The sequence below is a fragment of the Oryzias latipes genome, chromosome 12 (assembly GCF_002234675.1).
Source record: "Oryzias latipes chromosome 12, ASM223467v1".
Lineage (NCBI taxonomy): Eukaryota > Metazoa > Chordata > Actinopteri > Beloniformes > Adrianichthyidae > Oryzias > Oryzias latipes.
In genome coordinates this window covers 11,982,793-12,001,223 of record NC_019870.2, presented here as the reverse complement: position 1 = coordinate 12,001,223, position 18,431 = coordinate 11,982,793, and the positions used below count along the sequence as shown (strand labels likewise).

Genomic DNA, 18,431 nt, shown 5'->3' with positions numbered 1-18,431 from the left:
TCGTCCATGCTGATCTGTCTGAGACTATAAGGTACCTGTAACATAAAATACCTAAACTCCAGTTTGGTTGTGGCTTACAGTCAGGAAATACTTTGATCATTTCTGTTTGAGAGTTTAACGTTTTTAATCCAGAATTATGACTTTTCTGCCATTTTAGGTAATATTTAACTAATATATATTACAATAATATATAATAAAGTATTTTTTCCCCTAAGTCACAATGTTAATAAGTAAAAAAACTCTCAATTTGAAATAAAACAACACAGTAATTAATGCTTATGGAAAATTTAGCATATTATCAGACTTTCTCAACATGCACCAACTTGACCTCATATGGATTTTCAATAGATCTGTGGCTCTCTGACCCCTCATTAAGTAAGGCAAATGCAGCACAGACGCACATATTTAAAAACTGTCACACTCTGGACTTTGAGAGGAAGTGCCATCCTCCCACGTTGTGGCAGGTCTTGTGTTTGTACCTCGTCACTTTCAACCACGCCGCTCATTTTCTCTAAGAGTAGAAATGCTTTCAGTTTTTGTGTCATAAAAGAGAAATACCTTCCTTTTTAAACCAACTAAGGGGATTTTGGAGTCAAAATGAATATGGTACTTCATTATTATTTATTTATTTTTTTTTTACAAATTGCACTGTGGCCTTTTTTCCTCTGTAACGCATTAACAATAGTAGGATGATTAACTGGTAGCAACAAAGAAATGGCTCTGTATTTATGATTAATACCTGTCATCTGTGTTTTTCTTCTGTCTCCAGCCTCTTGACCTTTGTAGCCGAACACTTTCCATATCAGAGGAGCTGATTCTTCATGAGAGCAAGCACCACTCTTCGAAGGTGAGTCACATCATTAAGTGCGCGATTTTCTCCCCGTTTGGCGTGGATATTCACCTACAATACATGTAAACATGCACATTTCAGGCAAACTGATATAAGGATAGCAAACTATTGTAAAATGTTGAAGCCTCAGTTGTGCAAGAATCTTTGTTTTTCCTCCCAAAAAATCTTCCTCACCTTAAGAATAAATAACTATGAAATTAATAAATGAAAGATAGTCAGTTATTAACCAAGTTTTAATAAAAGTATAATATATTTCAGAATATCAATATACAAATCGATTTTTGTCATTTCTAACATGAAAGTTCATGTTAAAAAAAAAAAAAAAGAGTTTTTTCTGTGTGCCATTTGCTCAATCTTGTGTGCATGTTCAGGGTTTCCTGCAGTCACCTGGGCTTCCTCCCACAGTACGAAAACATTCAAGTAAGGTAGATGGGTTATTCTGCTCTGTTAATCTGCTCTTGGCATGAATGTACATGGTTACTTCTTCACCAGTGGCCTTGGTGTGGCCTGAACAGGGGGCACCCTGCCTTTTCTCTTGATGATGGCTGCGTCACACTAATGCAGAGCCAGAAAAAGAAGATATGAGAACACCAGATAAATCAGTGAAATTTCATGTAAAATAATTCAATAAAAGGAGAAATAAATAAAATATATTGCACACAAATATTTGATATCCCATTGTTTGTAATAAGCCATTAGAAAAATATAGATTCTTTATTTACGGTACATGTTCTTGTTTGCTGTTATTCATTTGGAAAATCTACATTTAGTAGTGCCAGTACACAAACACAATCTAGATAAATGGCATTTACGGACACAGATGAAACAAAACGATGAAGACAAATAAATCACTGGCATCAAAAAAGAAGGAGATTATTTTAAGAGTCTTGAAAAAACAAAAACAAGGCTCCAAACCCAACATCTCTCATCTCCAGAAAACTGTCAGAGATGAAGATGTTTGTCAGCAGAAATGATGTTGTTCATAGCGAATCAGCTTCCAATGATTTACAGGTGGTTTGGCAGAGAGTTTGTCCTTCCTGACACAACCCTGTATTTCATCTGGGCTGGGGACTGGCACAGGGAGACCCAGACAGGGACCCCCTTGTGGTAGACAGTAGCGTGAAGGGTCTTGCCTAAGGACCCACACTGGATGAAGCTCAACGCGCCCCGTGGGAAACCACCTCTCATTTCCCATGCGCCAGTCCTACACGCAGCCAACTGAGCCATCCAGCTGCCAGCAACGTTTGTGAAACATGCAGGGAAAATAATACGGATCATTCTTCTACTGAGTTATGACATTTCTCAAGCCATATGTGAACGCTTAACGGGAAAATGGTTAACTTGGTCAAACGAAACAATTTTATCAAAACTTAGGCCTTCATCTGTCAGTTAATAAGTCCAATTTATTTGTCTTTAATTTGTCAATCTGTCTGAAAGGGAGACACAATATTTGTTTTTTTTAGAATCAGGGACAGAAACACATGTAAAGCAAACAAGAAAAGACTGCAGGGAGATGTCTGAACAGCTTACATAAAACTGTAACTCCTCTGAACCGTCAGGTCCTCATGAGTCAAAAAGAATTAATAATGGATGAGTGAGGAGAGCAACATAAAAAATCACTTTGATGGGAATTGACTCTGCTAACAATAAACCTCTTCCCAAAACTGTCATTTCTGCTGGAAAATGAATAACTACAGAAAAAGTAAGGCATTGCAAATGGTCCTTTGTTCTGCAATGGTTTAAACATCAAGAAAAAGCTTAATGCCATGGCTTAGACAGTAGCTCCTAGAAAAGCATTTTATGCTACAGTGGAAGCAGCTTATTGAATGCTTTATCTAAATGTGTTTTTATATATTTAACCACGGTACAATAAGCTACATAGCAAGCTAAAATACTATGTCTAAAGCTCAGTTCTTCTTTAAATCATAATCTAACATTTTGTCTGCTGATCTGTTTCAGACGTTAACAAACAATAAAATCAAACAGTTGTACGAGAACCATATTTTTTAACATTTTTTTCTTATGAATCTATTGATGCACCTTTTCTTTGCATGTTGTAACATTTCTTTAACCAAACACTGTCGCAGAATGAAAATAAACCCTACAAAACTTTATTAAGTCAACTTTAAATGATTTGGATTAGGATTTGAAATTGCAATTATAAAAAAAAGGTAATGTTGGATGTGACAATAAATAGTGTAAGTTTTGCCCAGTTCAAAAAAGAAATGAGTTTCTTATGTAATATGAGATATGAGATATTCTTTATTGATCCCACGTTGGGGAAATTCAATTGCTACGGCAGTTGAGTGCAAAAAAAAGTAGATGTAATGTAGATCCAATTTCACTCAAAAAAAAGTTTATTGCAAAAATAGTCTTATTTTGAGCCTTCAAATCTGAACTTGCTCTGCTCTGAAAAGCGCACAACAAAAAACGTAAAAAATTTAAAGAGACACCTAACCTAAAAGCAAATGTTATATTTGATTCACCGCTTAGGTCCCAGGCTTTGTACTTAATAAAACCACTTTTGCTCCAAAGCTACCTTAACTTAGCATCTTCTTAAAAGCAAAAACACAAGTTTTTTTTGTTCATAGTTGGAAATAAATACAGGCATCTAGGGGTTAAATGTTTTTTGTATACAGTCATTTCATTAAAACATGTGTATTCCTGAGGGAGGTTTTAGCATGTGGCTACAAACTGTTTATTTCCTATGGATCTATCTGTGTTGTTCCAGCTCTTATCAGAGTTGAGTTAGTTTGTTTGGGGTCAGCTGCTCTCACAAACTCATACTGTACTCCTTCTCTGTCTCTCAGGACTAGAACGTCATTTGATTCGAACAAATTATTTAAAAGCTTAGTTGGGTGTATGTTAAAATAAATATCTAAAAGCAATATGGTGCAATCAAACCTTGAGTTTGTCCTCATCCAGTGGCAGTTGAGACCTAAAAATGTTTTCGGTTACACCCCCCTTTTTTCCCTATTATCTATTAATATTGGACAAAAACTTTCTCCTCTTATGCTAAAAATATAAAATGTTCAAAAATCGTCTGATTATATATAATTGCTTAATCTTTTCTATCTCAAAGCAAGGCTTGATGACTTCATAAAGGTGTGTCCATTTGACAGTGATGACTGAAACATTTGTTAGTCCTAGTAACACAAACGCCTAATTGTTTGACTTATCGAGTTGCTTTTTATTTGAGGATGTGGCTGAAATTGTTGATGAAATCCCAACAAAGGAGCAATTAAAACTCATCAGAATAAAACAGTGTTTTTAGAAGCTATTGTAAAACAGTTGAGTAATTCGTCTTTCTTTTTCAGTCACGACCGTGCAGCTCTTTGTTGCTTGCTTCTCTGATGTTCTGTCCTTTACTGACTTGCATTCTCTGCCACCCACTCAAACCTACAAATATTCATGCTTGCATACAAACACATGCAGACACACACATCCCTGCACTTACACTTAACCACAAACGGACGACTGCTGAAATACCCCCTTTGCAATCTCACCCTTGAGAGGAAGCTTTGAAAGCGTTGCTGCTAAAATGTCAAAACCTTTTGCATCATAATTGCAGCTATACAAGGATGTAAATTCTTTTTCTACATTTTTTGGTCTTTTATGAATTTACTGTACTTGTAGTATTTCAGTTCAGTGGATTTCCTGACATTTAAATGCTTCGAATACAATAATGTTATTGCAGTATATAGTTATAGTCAGAATTTGGTAAATAAAATTTGTATTTTATGCCAAAAAGAAATAAGCCAATTGAGAAAACGTTTTTTAAAAGAGATTTTAGTCAACAAAAGTTTAAACTTATGTTTTAAGTTGTAAAAGTGACATAGAATTACTTTAACAATATATTATGCTTGTATTTGAAATGAATAATGATGTGCGATTTTGTAACTTTGTGGTGACTTTGACATTCTCGATGTGTTTTGCAAGGTGTCGAGCCAAAAAGGGGAAAAGCACATTTGCAAAACAAGTCTCACCACTTAACCACCCACTGCCCCTCATTATTTTCTTCTGAACTTCCTGTTCCTGCTTGTAATCTTAATATTTCTGTCTTTTTCAGGTCACAGTGTTTGTCTACAGTGACTTGATGCTCGTCACAAGAGAAACCGAACCAGGCAGGTGTAACGTCCTTCAGAGTCCACTGTTCCTCCGACACCTTCGGCTCCAGGATGGTATGTCATCTTGATTACACAGAATGCATCAATCCTAGCCTTTCAGTCAAGTGTGAATTAGTTATTATCAATATATGCCTGCAATTTACAGTTCAGTTTCAGTGTTATTAGGTTAAGTGACAATTGGCCTTTCACAATTAAAACTGAAATGGCACAAAGAAGAACAAACTGCATAAGCAGTAGCAAACATCTAGTGCCAGATTTGCAGAGTTATTTTCTCATGACTTTGACCAAAGGATATTTATGGAATGAGTACCCAATATCCTGTTGCTTTGTCTTCTTATCTCGGACTGGTGTAAACAGCCATCTCCTCTGGCAGTCGGGGACAGAATAGCTTAGACATCAAGTCTGCCCAGAACCAAGCCTAATCAAATAAATAAGGCACACTGTTGATGTCTGCAGCGGGGGGGACGGGGGTCAAGCTCTGGAACCACGACAGGCACAAGACACAGAAAAAGAAGTGAGAACTCATCATTGCGTTAAGTTTCGTCTTGCAAATGCAACCAGACAGTGAGTTTGCAGAGCAAGACACAATCAGTTTCACATCGTCTGAGTTCTGAGTTGAAGGAATATGATAAGTGAGGGGGCTTTAAGCTAAGATTAAGCAATATATTCAAATTGTTGTTGTGTTTCTCTACCTTAGTCTTTTTAAAATGTCGTTGACATTGTGTCCAAGCTCTTTTTAAAGAAAAGATCACTGCAATTCTGACACCCTTCAAAATAGTTGAAAACCCACTCCGATCGTCCTTTCAGCAATGTCAAATGGTTTCCCAGTGGTCTTTTTAGTATGATTACAGGGTTTTTATCCAAAATAAAATAATTGTGTTGTTTTCTAGGACATAGAGTGACAGTAGTTCATTACAAATTAGAAACAAAAATGGCAAGCAATAACTAAACTCACCATTTGTACAGATTTGAGCTAGATACCAGTTTGGACGAGGAAAACAAAGACGTACATGCATCCAGTAGTTTACAAGTGGATGGATCTGAATGGAGCACAGCAAGAGGCCTGTGGCCCGCCCAGCATATTTTATACATCACCTATACAATGTTTTTCAAATTGAATTTTTTTCGTCTGCTCCTGATTCACAGTGATTTGATCAAAGAAATACTTAAAAATGCAATTTTGAGCTTAATATTCTTAATAAACATATTCCATCATCAATAAAATGCCACAAGAACATGTTTAAAGACGCAATTATGATCAGAGTGGATCTTTAAAGGTCTGAAATTTGACAGTGCCTTTGCAATATCTTGATTCCTACACATTTGCCTGTTTATGCTGTTTTGCAGCAGATTTATTTGGGTTGTCTTTGTTTTTATTGCTGCTGAACTTTAACTTTTGGACAAATACACAAGACTTCACTGTCAACTCAAAGTGTCAGGTCCTGTGGCTAAAAAACAAAAGACCAACACCCCCCCACCACTGTGCTTTGTGTGATGGGAAAAACAAATGGTGTTAAGAATATCATCCACTGAAAATTGAGAAATTCTCTGTAGGCACAGCTGATATCCTCTGGGTCACATCTGACCTCCATCCTTCTCCTAAACAATCAGCAGTCACCAGCGTGGGGAGGCAGGAGGGTTTGTGAGTCTTTATTCACACGAGGACACACACACAGACACAGATCTCCACCTCCACCCTGCTGCCTGTCATTGTTATTTTGCTTCAGCAGCGTCACTCAGGAAAGAGGTGCTGGAGGATTGTGTTTATTTTAGCCTGGGCATGTTTCACATTTGTGTGTGTGCACATGGACAAGTTCAATAAAAGGGCTTTCCTGTGTTCCTATTACCCCAACATGCAGGCTGAGGGAAACTGGAATCTGTAAAGAACACTTTATAAACACAACAGTTTTCAACCTTTATCTACACAGCAATGACCACCTGATATTTTTCTCACCAGAATTTAGAAAGAAGGAATGGAAAACAGTAATAAAGACACACACAATATTTGGGCTTTACTTAATCTAAAAACCTCATTTAAGTCTTTTTAAAACCAAAGAATTCATCAAAATTTCTAAATTAATTAGAAATAAAGGATGAAAATGTAAAAAGATTATCTTCTTAGTGAAATATTCTCAGAAGAATGAAAGATATTGGGATTGCTAGGCCATATGATTCCAAGCTGTTGTATTTTGAAAACCCAAAACTAATACAACAGTGACCTCTGGTGTTTTTTTCTTTGAAACATGTGGTTTTCAAGATTTTTTTTGATGAGAATTCAATTGCCAAAATAAAAAAAACCCCACCTAAGTGAAAAAAAATATTTTTTTCTGTAAACAAGAAAAATGTTTTAATTAAATATTGGAGTCAGTATTTCAAGGAGGTTGTTTTCTAATGACTTTTACATTCAAAAAAGGGAAAGATTTTCTTGGAGATTCACTTAAAATGTGGAGATAACCTAGTTCTTATCATCATTAAATGTAATATTTAAAATGTAAAAATGTGCAGATAGGAGGTTTTGCATTTTGGCCCTCAAATTTTTCCTTTAAACCGTTGGCGTCTTTAAAACGGTCTTTGTTTTGTTCGAACTTTAATTAGCTGAACCTACAAATTAGGGTAAAAGACATATCCACAGGCAAAAAAAACCCCCAAAAAGCAAAACAATGCTGTATTTTTAAGAAGCCAGCATGTTTTCCTTCCTAATTTGTTCCCTTGGACAGGCACATCCTCATAACTTATCTCAAATGGAAGAATACGACCTCAGAGAAAGTTGGACAGAATGGGCCGATCCTACATCCCCAAGTGTTTACAAAGGAAATAACTTATTCGACTATCAAAATTCAGTCCAGATGAAAAAATGTGGCATATTTTTAAACTTTATTAAATATGTGAAAAGCAAATTCAAGACATTAAGAGTTTTAAATAATCTTAATGAACTTATATTCAAGTTTAAGAATAGATTACGGTACCCATATTTGATTTGTTAAACGACAACATTAAGGTGTTGTGTGCAATAAAAATGGTAACATTGCTTACTACCTGACAATAAAAGTGAGTCATTAAAAGAAATATATTGCAGTGTTCTGTACATACACAAGCTGGACTCTGAAACCAGCAGGATTTCCTGTCTTTGCTGAGTTTGTCATTCATTCTGAAATTAGGTTGATTCTTCCACTTTATCCACTTTACATTTACACGTTTGCCAAGTGTTTCCAATAGAGCAGATGGATGCCATAATAAGCATCTCCCATTTCTAGTTTTTCATTGGAGACCACGCATGTTGATCTGTTGATGTGCAGTCGGAATGGAAAGCATGATGGGGGAAAAAAAAGAATTGAAGAACAGAAAAGCACAAGAGAAAACGTGTTATACGAACACATGTTTTAAACAAAAGACAACAACAAAAAAGAACAACAGCAGTCCAAACCTCTGTCCACCATTAGGACGTGCAGCAATAACCATCACACCGACTCAGTCCAAAATAGATGCTCCGCTGTTGGTCAAATTCAGGTGAACACCATAAATGGGCCCATAAATGCTGTCATTCATTCACCGGAAACTTTTACAATGTCGGAGTTTAGCTAAAAAAAAAAAAAAACGACACAACACTGGGAAGAAGTTGGAGGCACATTTTTAGATCCCTGTCAGCGATTCCGATGGTTGTCCAAAACAGACAATACAAAGCGTAAGCGGCATTGTGATCATTTCATTTCAGGTGAGACCATTCCACAAGATGTATTATTTTGAATTAGTTTTAGGTTTTCATGTCAAAAACAGGCAATGCCAAAGCAGAGAGCGCTGTGGATTTGACTAATGGTGACTAGGCTTCAGTCCTGTGCACCACTCTGCTGTCACATCTTCTTGTAACTGTTTTGACAAAATCTATGAAACAACAATATAGTTAGTAACAGTAACTGAGTTTTTGTTTTTATTTTTCCCTGATAGAACAAATAATCTTTAAGACTGTAGTTAACTTGACTGGCAACTTGTAAGAGCAACCCATCTCTGGGATATTTTGTTTCTTGAAGATTTCCTTTTATTTTTTCCATTCATTTACCTTTTTTAACATTTATCAGTCTGTGAAACAGAGTGAAACACAGAACAATGAGCACAGATGGTAAAGCAATGAGGCAAAGAGGTGTAATTGTTGGAAAAGTGCACATCTGGGAGCTTTTCTAAATTCACCAAGGCGGAAGTCTTACCTCAGGCCATCTGTAGGACAATTAACAGTTTTTTTTAAGGTTTGACAAAAATCTGGATCTTTAAATGCAACTAAAACACAATATTTTATAAGGTTTGCCGTTAACAGCTGAATTATAAGACTGCCAGCCGTTGAATAAAATTTTTCCAACCATGTTCTTCCAGGGCGGCTTCACCATATATCATAGATAGATAGATAGATAGATAGATAGATTTAATTATCAATCGATAGAGAGCTGCTATATAATGTGGCTTTCAGTTAAAGTGTGGATTCACTCGATTATAAGTATTCATCTTGACTCCACACCTTCAGGCCCATCTACCAGAGTGCTATCAATTATGGGAGAATCTCTATCTTGCTGATCATCTCTCCAATCTTTTCTTCTGTATGACTATTTTGACAAAATCTGAATCAGAAATTAAGAGTTATTGTTCAGATGGAGTGAAAATCCTACTTTTCCTTTTATCTGTTTTACAGATTATGCTGAAGAGCTGAGATTCTACCTTATCCACATGACAGAGGTAAGAGAAAGGACTTTGTGAGTTGTTTCAGTTAGAGGAAAAAGAGAGGAAGAGTGCAGAGTCTGGTCTAATGTAAACAACCTATTTTGTCATGAGCCAGAAGGCCATTGGACTCTGGTGGAAATCACATTACTGGGAAGACTTGGGGATTAGCAGAAAGCTATAATGAAAATTTCTTTTCTTTGTATGACTTCCTCAGACCTTCCTTTTTCACAAATGGAACAAAAACCTTTTTACATTTTGTTGATTGGTATGAAATGTTAAAAAGCACAATTTGTTTAATTTTTAGAAAGCTGTTCCTAACCAGACCAAAATATATATATATATATATATATATATATATATATATGGTTTAATTTGATAAAACCTGCTTTGTTTATTTAAATTCTTTGAAAAAAAGAAAACCCACCAAAATAGTAACAGTGACATTTGACAAAACATCTGATAGCAAAATGTTGGTTACTTTACATAATTTCATGTACATGTTTAAATATAAATGACATCCATTCTGCTCTAAAATCATATTTCACCTTTGCTTTGTCAGAGACAAAAACCCATTTTGCACTTCTGCCTTAGTTTATTCACTTTAAATAATGCCTGGTACAGATAACAGCAGGCTGGTACATTAATATCTCTTCTCCCTCCGCCAAAAGTCATTATAAAGTGAAGACAACAATCTACATATTTAAAAATGAAGTGTCACCCGTTGCTCTTCAACAGCATCAGATGTCGCATAAAGAAACCTGCAGAGAAACACAGAAACAAAAATGAGATGCATGTTGGATGTGCTTAGACTTTAATGGCTTTAGAGCTTTTCATCTTTCAGATTTTTATTCTTTTCATACATTTTTTTTGCAGCTCTGTTGTAGATAACGTGAATATACATGGGGTGGCTTTCATTTGTTCAATGCGCATTTTGTAGACCCCTTTCTCATTTATTTTACAACACAGAATCCCATGATTTATGTTTTTTCACTTAAACAAAATGAACCTAAGCATTTTGAATGTTTTGATATACATTTTTTTATTTGCCACATATATCTGAAATATGCTTGATAATAAATTTGCAAAACTAAAAAAATATAAATAACACTTGGCTGTCAATTAGATATGTTAAGATGGGTCAGTGAAGCACAGATATTTATTGTATGGCAAACCTGCAAAACTACAGATTTGTGCCTTACTGGTGAACATTTTATGATTTAAAGAACAGTTTTATTGTTTCTTTAGAGAAAAATCACATTTTAACTTTGGACATTTTTAGCTTTTTGGTATATTTTTGCTTCTTTTATGTTTTTTAAGCAACTGTTTGTTGCATAAGGATTAAACATGGTAGGAAAAATAAACTTTTTCTCTAATGCTTTTTAATTTTTGAGGTCCCATTTTAATACAAGTCGTTCCAAAAAAGGTTTGTGCTTTCAAACTTAAAACTGAATCTTTTGAAAGTGGTTGAAATATAAGCTGAGAGGCTCGGCTGATCTATTTTTATTTTTATTTTTAAATCGCTCCAGTCTATGCGAAACTCTCGCAATTAGTTTCAGCTGGTATTTTCTCCTCACGGTTGGTCTTTTCGCTGAACAGACATACATATATAAATCCTAATGCGGTTTCTTTTTACACACACAAACTAACACAGCTACTTTTCACTGCGAGATGTGCTGTGTAACCTCATTAAAAGCTGATGAATATTTTAAAGGCCCTCTTTCTAAAATTCCAGACAGAACAAGAGGGGCCTGGTACCCGAGGCTGGGGAAGGAAAAGGCTCCATTATTATTCAGTCTATTCAATTACTCATCATATATATAAATAGATATTTAAGACAGTGGGAGATAGAAGGCATTTGAGTGTAAGTAAAAATTCCCCAGAGTATTTGAAGGAGCTCACGGATTCTAATCAAATTTTTGACCTTTTTCTTTCTAAACTTTTTAGTTTTTATACTTTAAACTGTAAATTCTCATCACTCAATCGAAAACCTCATAGAAAAGTTTAATACAGTTTTTTGATGAAACTGCTGGCCTTTTTGGTGGAAAAAAAGGAGCTGAGAGAGCCTAAAAACATTTCCCATCAGCCATCTCACCAATGACAGAAGCAAGACAAGCGGACTGACAGAAGCTTTCTTCGTCTTCTTTCAGGCGTTTTCTTCCAACTGTCGGATGCTCCACACATACGCACTCATAATCAATTATAGCTGACACACCTGCCAGCAGTTCATCTCATAGCTCAGAAAGCACTTCTTGTTTCCTTAAAGGGCACTGCTGGAAATACAATAATGTTACCATTTATCATTGTTCCTTAGCTCACGCTGTTTAAGAAGAGAAAGGAAAAAAGAATCGATTAAGGCAGGCTCTGACTTTTTTCTCAGACTTAAGTGGCTGCTAAACTGCCGTCGTTCTCATCTATAAGTGATGACAGGCTTTCTAGAGTGGTCGACACACTGGCAAGTGTGAAGTGGAACGGACAAAGGCCCCCCAAAAAAAGAGTGTCAATTTAAAATAGCTTGGGCTTTGTAGATCCCAAAAAGATGGCTGCTTGTGCCTTTTCACTGCTGCAGCAGACTTGGACGTTTGTTTACTCAAATGAAAGATGTCTGCGAACGTGAAAGTCTGTAAATAAATTGCTCTTTCTTGCTTGTCTGTGGAAAGGTCATATATGCACAATCGCTAAAGGAAAAGACGTTTAAAACATCGCTGTGCATTTTCAGACCTTAAATTCACATGTTTCTCACAAACTTTATTGTTTGTGCTACAAGATTATTAGAATGATTTATCAAGATGCACGTTAATCAGGAGAAACATATAAGAAAGCACAACTTGAGTTAGTACTTTGGTTAGCCCTCAATCGTAGACCTGATCCCAGTCCGCTCTCCCTTTGTCTATTCGCGCCCTTCTCCACAGCTGGAGGTCATCCTATTTTAGCGCTTCCTCAGAATGGCACCGATGTAACCCAGATTAATACGTGAAGGAGTGGGTGTGTGGGAAGGAGGGGAGTGCAATTATGTGTCTGGAAAGTCCAGTGTCTGTTGGGTGTGTGTAAGTATGTCAGTGACGCAGTGAGTGCTGAGGAAAAAGAAAGAGAGCTTTGTGTAGATAAACGGAAAAACATATAAAACAGGAGACTGCTCAGGACGCCATTGACCACCAAAGTGCATCTGGGTCATCACAGAGTGATCATGGGAAACCTGGCGGACCGAGTTGGGCCTAAGAGACGCTTCGTCAGAGAGGCAAGCTCCCTTCAGCAGCACCTGCTCTCTGACACTGGAGATGTAAGTCTCTGTCTTCTTTTAGATAAATGGCAGTTAGCCGTGCTTTAGAGAACAAATTGAATTCTTTCCTTTTGGAAATGAGATAAAAGGAAATAAAAAAAACTTTTATAGACATCCTTAATGCAACTTTGCAAAATCTTTAAAAAGTTTTATCTTGGAGGTCAATGTAAAACCAAACTCACGTAAAGTTTCTGTCATTATAAGAAACAAATATAAGAAAAGTAGTATAATGACTTCAGTGGAATTATTGATTTTTTTGAGGAGGTTTTTGCGGTGTCAAGGGAAATATTTGGATTGACATTAAGAGGCTCCTAATGGAGGCCTGTTAATGCACCCTTGCACATATAAACGCTGAGAATTCCATTTGCCGTGTTGTTCCCTAATTTACCAAAATTTTCCATTAAACAGCATTAGAGTTGCTGTGGCACAACGCAGTATTCACTAATGGCAATATTTCTTGAATGACCACAACACAGCAGAAGCAGAAAGTTACACCACGCTTGGTATATTCAAGAGATTACATCATGTTTTCAGATTTAATATCAAATATATTTTGCACACCTACTGGATTGTATGGATGTGATGATGTGATGCTTGAAGGCAGATAAGGTAAACGGATGCTCTAGACAAACTGGGTGAAATCCCAGTGTGCAGGCTGTTTAAACAATTACAATTTTATCATTTGCGTGACATAAGTTACTAGTGCACTGATTTTTTTTTCTAATTATGACATCCCTTCACCGATTAATTATACACTAATGTCAGAGATTTGATCAAATTTAAAGATTGTTATTGTTTTTTGGTCCACAAGACCATGACTCCCTGCTAGTGTGTAACTTTATATGTTCCTATGCATATTTAGGTCATTTGTACCTTCCGGTGAATCAGTGACTGCAGAGAATGAAGACGGGTGAATGAAGATGAATGATAAGCCCCCTGAGGTTTTTAGTCAGCAAAGTATTCAGTTTATGGAGGCTATCTATAATAGAATGAAGGCTGGACTCTCATGGTTCTAATTGGACTGTGATATACCTTCTGCAGTCTGAGCTCAGATTAAATTCTTTTTGACTCTTTGACTCATCTAATAAATCAAGAGAGAATGACAAGACTGTATGGCTATACATTTAAAATCTAATCACCATAGGACCTCATATGACTGAATGATTGATCTGATATCTTTGACAAGGACAAAGTGTTTTTATAATTTGTAATAATCTGTGATTTACTGGCAAAGAGAGTCTGTACCTCCTCTGTGGATTCAGCCATCCTTAAAATGTATTCAAAAATCTTTTTAAAAAGATAAAATATCCTGCTTGAATGATTGTAATGTTCATTTCAAAGAGATGATTGCATGTATTTATCAATGGGAGCACAGAACTGTTTTAGTGATACTGGGTCTGTCAAAAAATCTAGAATAGAAACACAGACAATTAAAGAGAAAAAAGTATTTCACAATTTATGGTTGCATCATTTCAGTGGGCTTAGAAAAAGGTAAAACTAGGGCACTACTTGTGATTTGATGCCACAAATATTTCAAAAAAGTATTTTTCACATAAAGTAAATATATGTGGAAATTATTGGGAACGAAAAAAGGTCAGTTTAAGGTTAGTTTTTACCCTTAATTGAAATACAACCTGCTGTTATTTAACAATATTATACTTACTGTGTTTTCAAATAGAAAAAAAATGCTCAAAAAATTATAGTGGAGAAAACTAGGTTTCAAGGGTTTATGCATCCTTTTTCTTTTTCAAATATCCATCAATAAAAGTAGAAGACTATACATTTTCACTATTACTAAAATATTGTTTTAGTTGTTTAGTCTAACCCATTTTGTTTGCTTGACTGAGATAATAGTTGCCTTTCAGAGAGTATCAAAACTCATTTATTATCATCTATGGGTTCAAAGAGAAGATTTCTTTCCCTGATGTCTACTATCCTTGTCTTTCCTTATAATGATCTACTTTTATGAATATTGTTTTTCTTTTTTACCTTCCAAACACTCATAAGGATGAATTACAAAGAGTTGGTACCAGGAGTTTTATCTTTAGACCAGTAATGAATTTCCATTTGCAATGCCTTCAAACAGTTCAGTGATTAATTAATGTTGAGACTGATCTAGAAGTAGGTTAATGGTATTAAGCAACTGGGAAAAGGAATTCTAAGATAAGACCCAGCAACACTTTCTCACATTTGCCTATATGTGATACTGTTTGTGTGAATATTCATGTCATGAAAAGAGGATTGTGGTTGCATCCAAGTGCAGGAGACTGGGTTCATTAGATAGGATAATTGTTTAGGGCATAATCTGAAACATGAACTAAGTAAACGGAAATGTGACAAAAAATCACAAACATGGTTGAGAGATAGCAAAAAAAACACTAAAAGAACAGTAAGCATACACAGAATAGCAGCTATGAACTAAATCCTGCTGAGATTATGAATAAAGGGGTGGAGCAAAAACATAACCTTGATAAGTGAACATAATCACCAATCTGATCTAACAAAATAAACATAAATACTAACTAACAGAGGAAATATATATATCTCAACATTAGATGTAGATCATCCCCCTTCATGGACAGCTCCCAGATGCCCTGAAGCAATTACAGACAAACTAGAGCAGGTGAGAGGAGGTGGCCTGAAATAAGGTCACAAAAACACAACAAAAAACCCACCAGTTCTATTCAAAGTTAAAGGAACTCTGGGATCAGAGATATTTAATACAGGTTAGGGGAACACAGTCAAATGGTGCAAAACTAGGTTGGGTGAGACGACTTGACTACACAGGTCAACTCACCTGAAGACCCCCTGAGATTAGGTGTCTGAATATGGAGCATCCCTGAGAACTGTAAGAGCAGACAAGGTGGACGGGCATGGCATAATCAAAATACACTGCAGCACACTTTTCTGGTGCAAAGTGGTCGATTTTACTGTCAATATTTTGCCCACAGTTCTTTGGAATTAAGACAAAAAAAAGGATTCAGTCCTCCACTATGCTTACTCCCTAAAATCTCACATATCTGAACAGTGTTCCCTCATTTATCATGGGGGTTACGTTAAAAAAATAACCTGATATCCCCTTTTCTTAGACAGACATAAGCATTTTCACACTTTTCTTTCTACTTGGAAGTCAAGATCTATATTAATTTGGCAAGCTGCACACATTCTGGACAAGAGAAACACGATTGAGAAGATTGAATAACAATAGTCTACTCTGCCAATCAGTACGCAGAACACAGTGCATGCACAATTGCACTGAAAAGAAATCTGCTAAACACCAAGACCACGAAAGGTGAACCACATTATAGTGAGGAAATTGTGTACATGAATAAAGTCCTAAAAAACTTTGAATGTAGAGATTTGTATGTATTTAATAAATACAGAGGCTTAACTGGAAGAGAATCACATCAGTATATGTGTTTGAGATCGTTGTCTTGCTGAAAGACCCGGCCACGTTTCATCTTCAATGCCCTTTGTAGATTGAAGGAGGTTTTCCCTCAAAATCTGACAATACATGAACCCATTCATTCTTTCCTTTACACCAGGGGTGTCAAACTCCAGGTTTCGAGGGCCAACCTCATGCAGGTTTTTCAGAAATCCTGCCTCATCTGCTGCTGATTACCTGGATCAGGTGTGTTTAGCCAATAAGGAGCTTCAATGGCAGGTTGGTTAAAAACGTGCAGGACACCGGCCCTTGAGGCCTGGAGCTTGACACCTGTGCTTTACACGGATCAGTCGTCCTGGTCCCTTTACTGATAAACATCCCCTAAGCATGATGTTACCACACCCATGCTTTACAGTAGGTATGGTCTTCTTTGGATGCAACTGAGAATGCTTTCTCCTCCAAACACAAGTAGAATTATTACCAAAAAGTTCTATTTTGGTTTCATCTGACTATAGAACATTCTCCCAATCCTCTTCTAGATCATCCAAATGCTCTAGCAAACTTTAGACTGGCCTGTACATGTACTGACTCTAGCAGGGGGACATGCCTGGCTCTGCAGGAATTGAGTCCCTGGCAGCATATTGTATTACTGATTGTAGCCTTTGTTACTTTGGTCCCAGCTCTCCGCAGGTTATATGCTAGGTCCCCCTGTGTAGTTCTGGGATTTTGGTTACAGTTCTTGTGCTCATTTTGGCCCACAGGGTGAGATCTTGTGGAGAGCCCCAGATGGAGGGAGATCATCAGTGATCTTGTATGTCTTCGATTTCCTAATAATTGCTCCCACAGTTGATTTCTTCACACCAAGCTGCTTACCTATTGCAGATTCAGATTCTTCCCAGCCTTGTGCAGTTTAACAACGTTGTTTTGGTTGTCCTTAGACAGCTCTTTGGTATTGCCCATTGTGAAGTTTGGAGTGTGACTGTTTGAGGTTGCAGACAGGTGTTTTTTATACAGATAACAAGTTTAAACAGAAGCTATTAATATAGGTAACGAGTGGCCAGAGGATCATCTTACAGAGGAAGTTACAGGTCTGTGAGTCAGAAATCGTGCTTGTTTGTAGTTGCAATTTTCCACCATCATTTACAAATAAATTCTTTAAGAATCAGAAATGTGATTTTTCTGGATTTTTTGTCTCATTTTGTCCTCATAGTTGAGGTATGCTTATGTTGAAAATTACATGCCTATCTCATCTTTTTAAGTGGGAGCACTTGCACAGTTGATTGCTGACTAAATGCGGCGGCAGTTCAGCTCAGGTGGTAGAGCAGGTCGTCTAACAATCAAAGGGTTGGTGGATCGATCCCCACTCTCCCCAGCCAGCCGTCGCGCCCCAAGCGCGGCCAATCTTCAGCTCACCACTCCCCCCAGAGGATGGGTCAAAATGCTGAGAAGAATTTCCCTATTGTGGGATACCTAAAGTATGTAGTTAGTAATAATTATTATTATTAATTACGTAATTGCCCCTCTGTCCTAAAAAGCATATTATTTAATATCTGCACGAAAACATTGAGACAATCTATAAGAGGTTTGGCTATTATAGTACATTATGAATACAATCATATAAAACATGCATATTAGTATGAATGTTCTGAATTATTGTTAATTATTATCTGAATTAATAAGACAATCCCACAGTGGTTTGGCTCATATGTGAGACATGGCTACTCACATGGTGACTGTCACATGCGCCAATGACGGTGAGCAATGAGCTCCGGAAAATTTCTACTGGTACTCCACACAGTAAAAGGAACAATATAAAACAAAAAAACAATCCAACAGTGACTGTACACTTCTATGGCTGCTGATTTCTTCTGAGATGTTTTTCAACGTCCATGTCTGCATGTTAATTCCTCAATCAATTTTCTAGCAACACTACTAATCAACAAAATAAACATAGATTAAGCTAATACCTCAAGTGTCTCATCTGTTTCGTGTTTTACAAAAGAAACAATTACACTTTTTTTTAAGAGCAAGTGATATAATTAAACAAAATACTGCTGTGACTGAAGCCATTCAAAGCTGAGCTTTGGC

The 18,431-nt window shown here is 36.5% G+C and overlaps 1 protein-coding gene across 3 annotated transcripts in view; it reads left to right on the top strand.

Moving 5' to 3' along the window:
- Positions 1-18,431, top strand: part of LOC105358401 (regulator of G-protein signaling 3-like) — a 143,095-nt gene that overhangs the window by 57,117 nt on the left and 67,547 nt on the right. For all 3 annotated transcript variants that reach the window (XM_023960529.1, XM_023960531.1, XM_023960530.1), the window contains 3 exons: positions 770-847; positions 4,920-5,031; positions 9,653-9,696. In XM_023960529.1, coding sequence (XP_023816297.1) covers positions 770-847; positions 4,920-5,031; positions 9,653-9,696 — 234 coding nt within the window. The remainder of the gene's footprint in view (positions 1-769; positions 848-4,919; positions 5,032-9,652; positions 9,697-18,431) is intronic.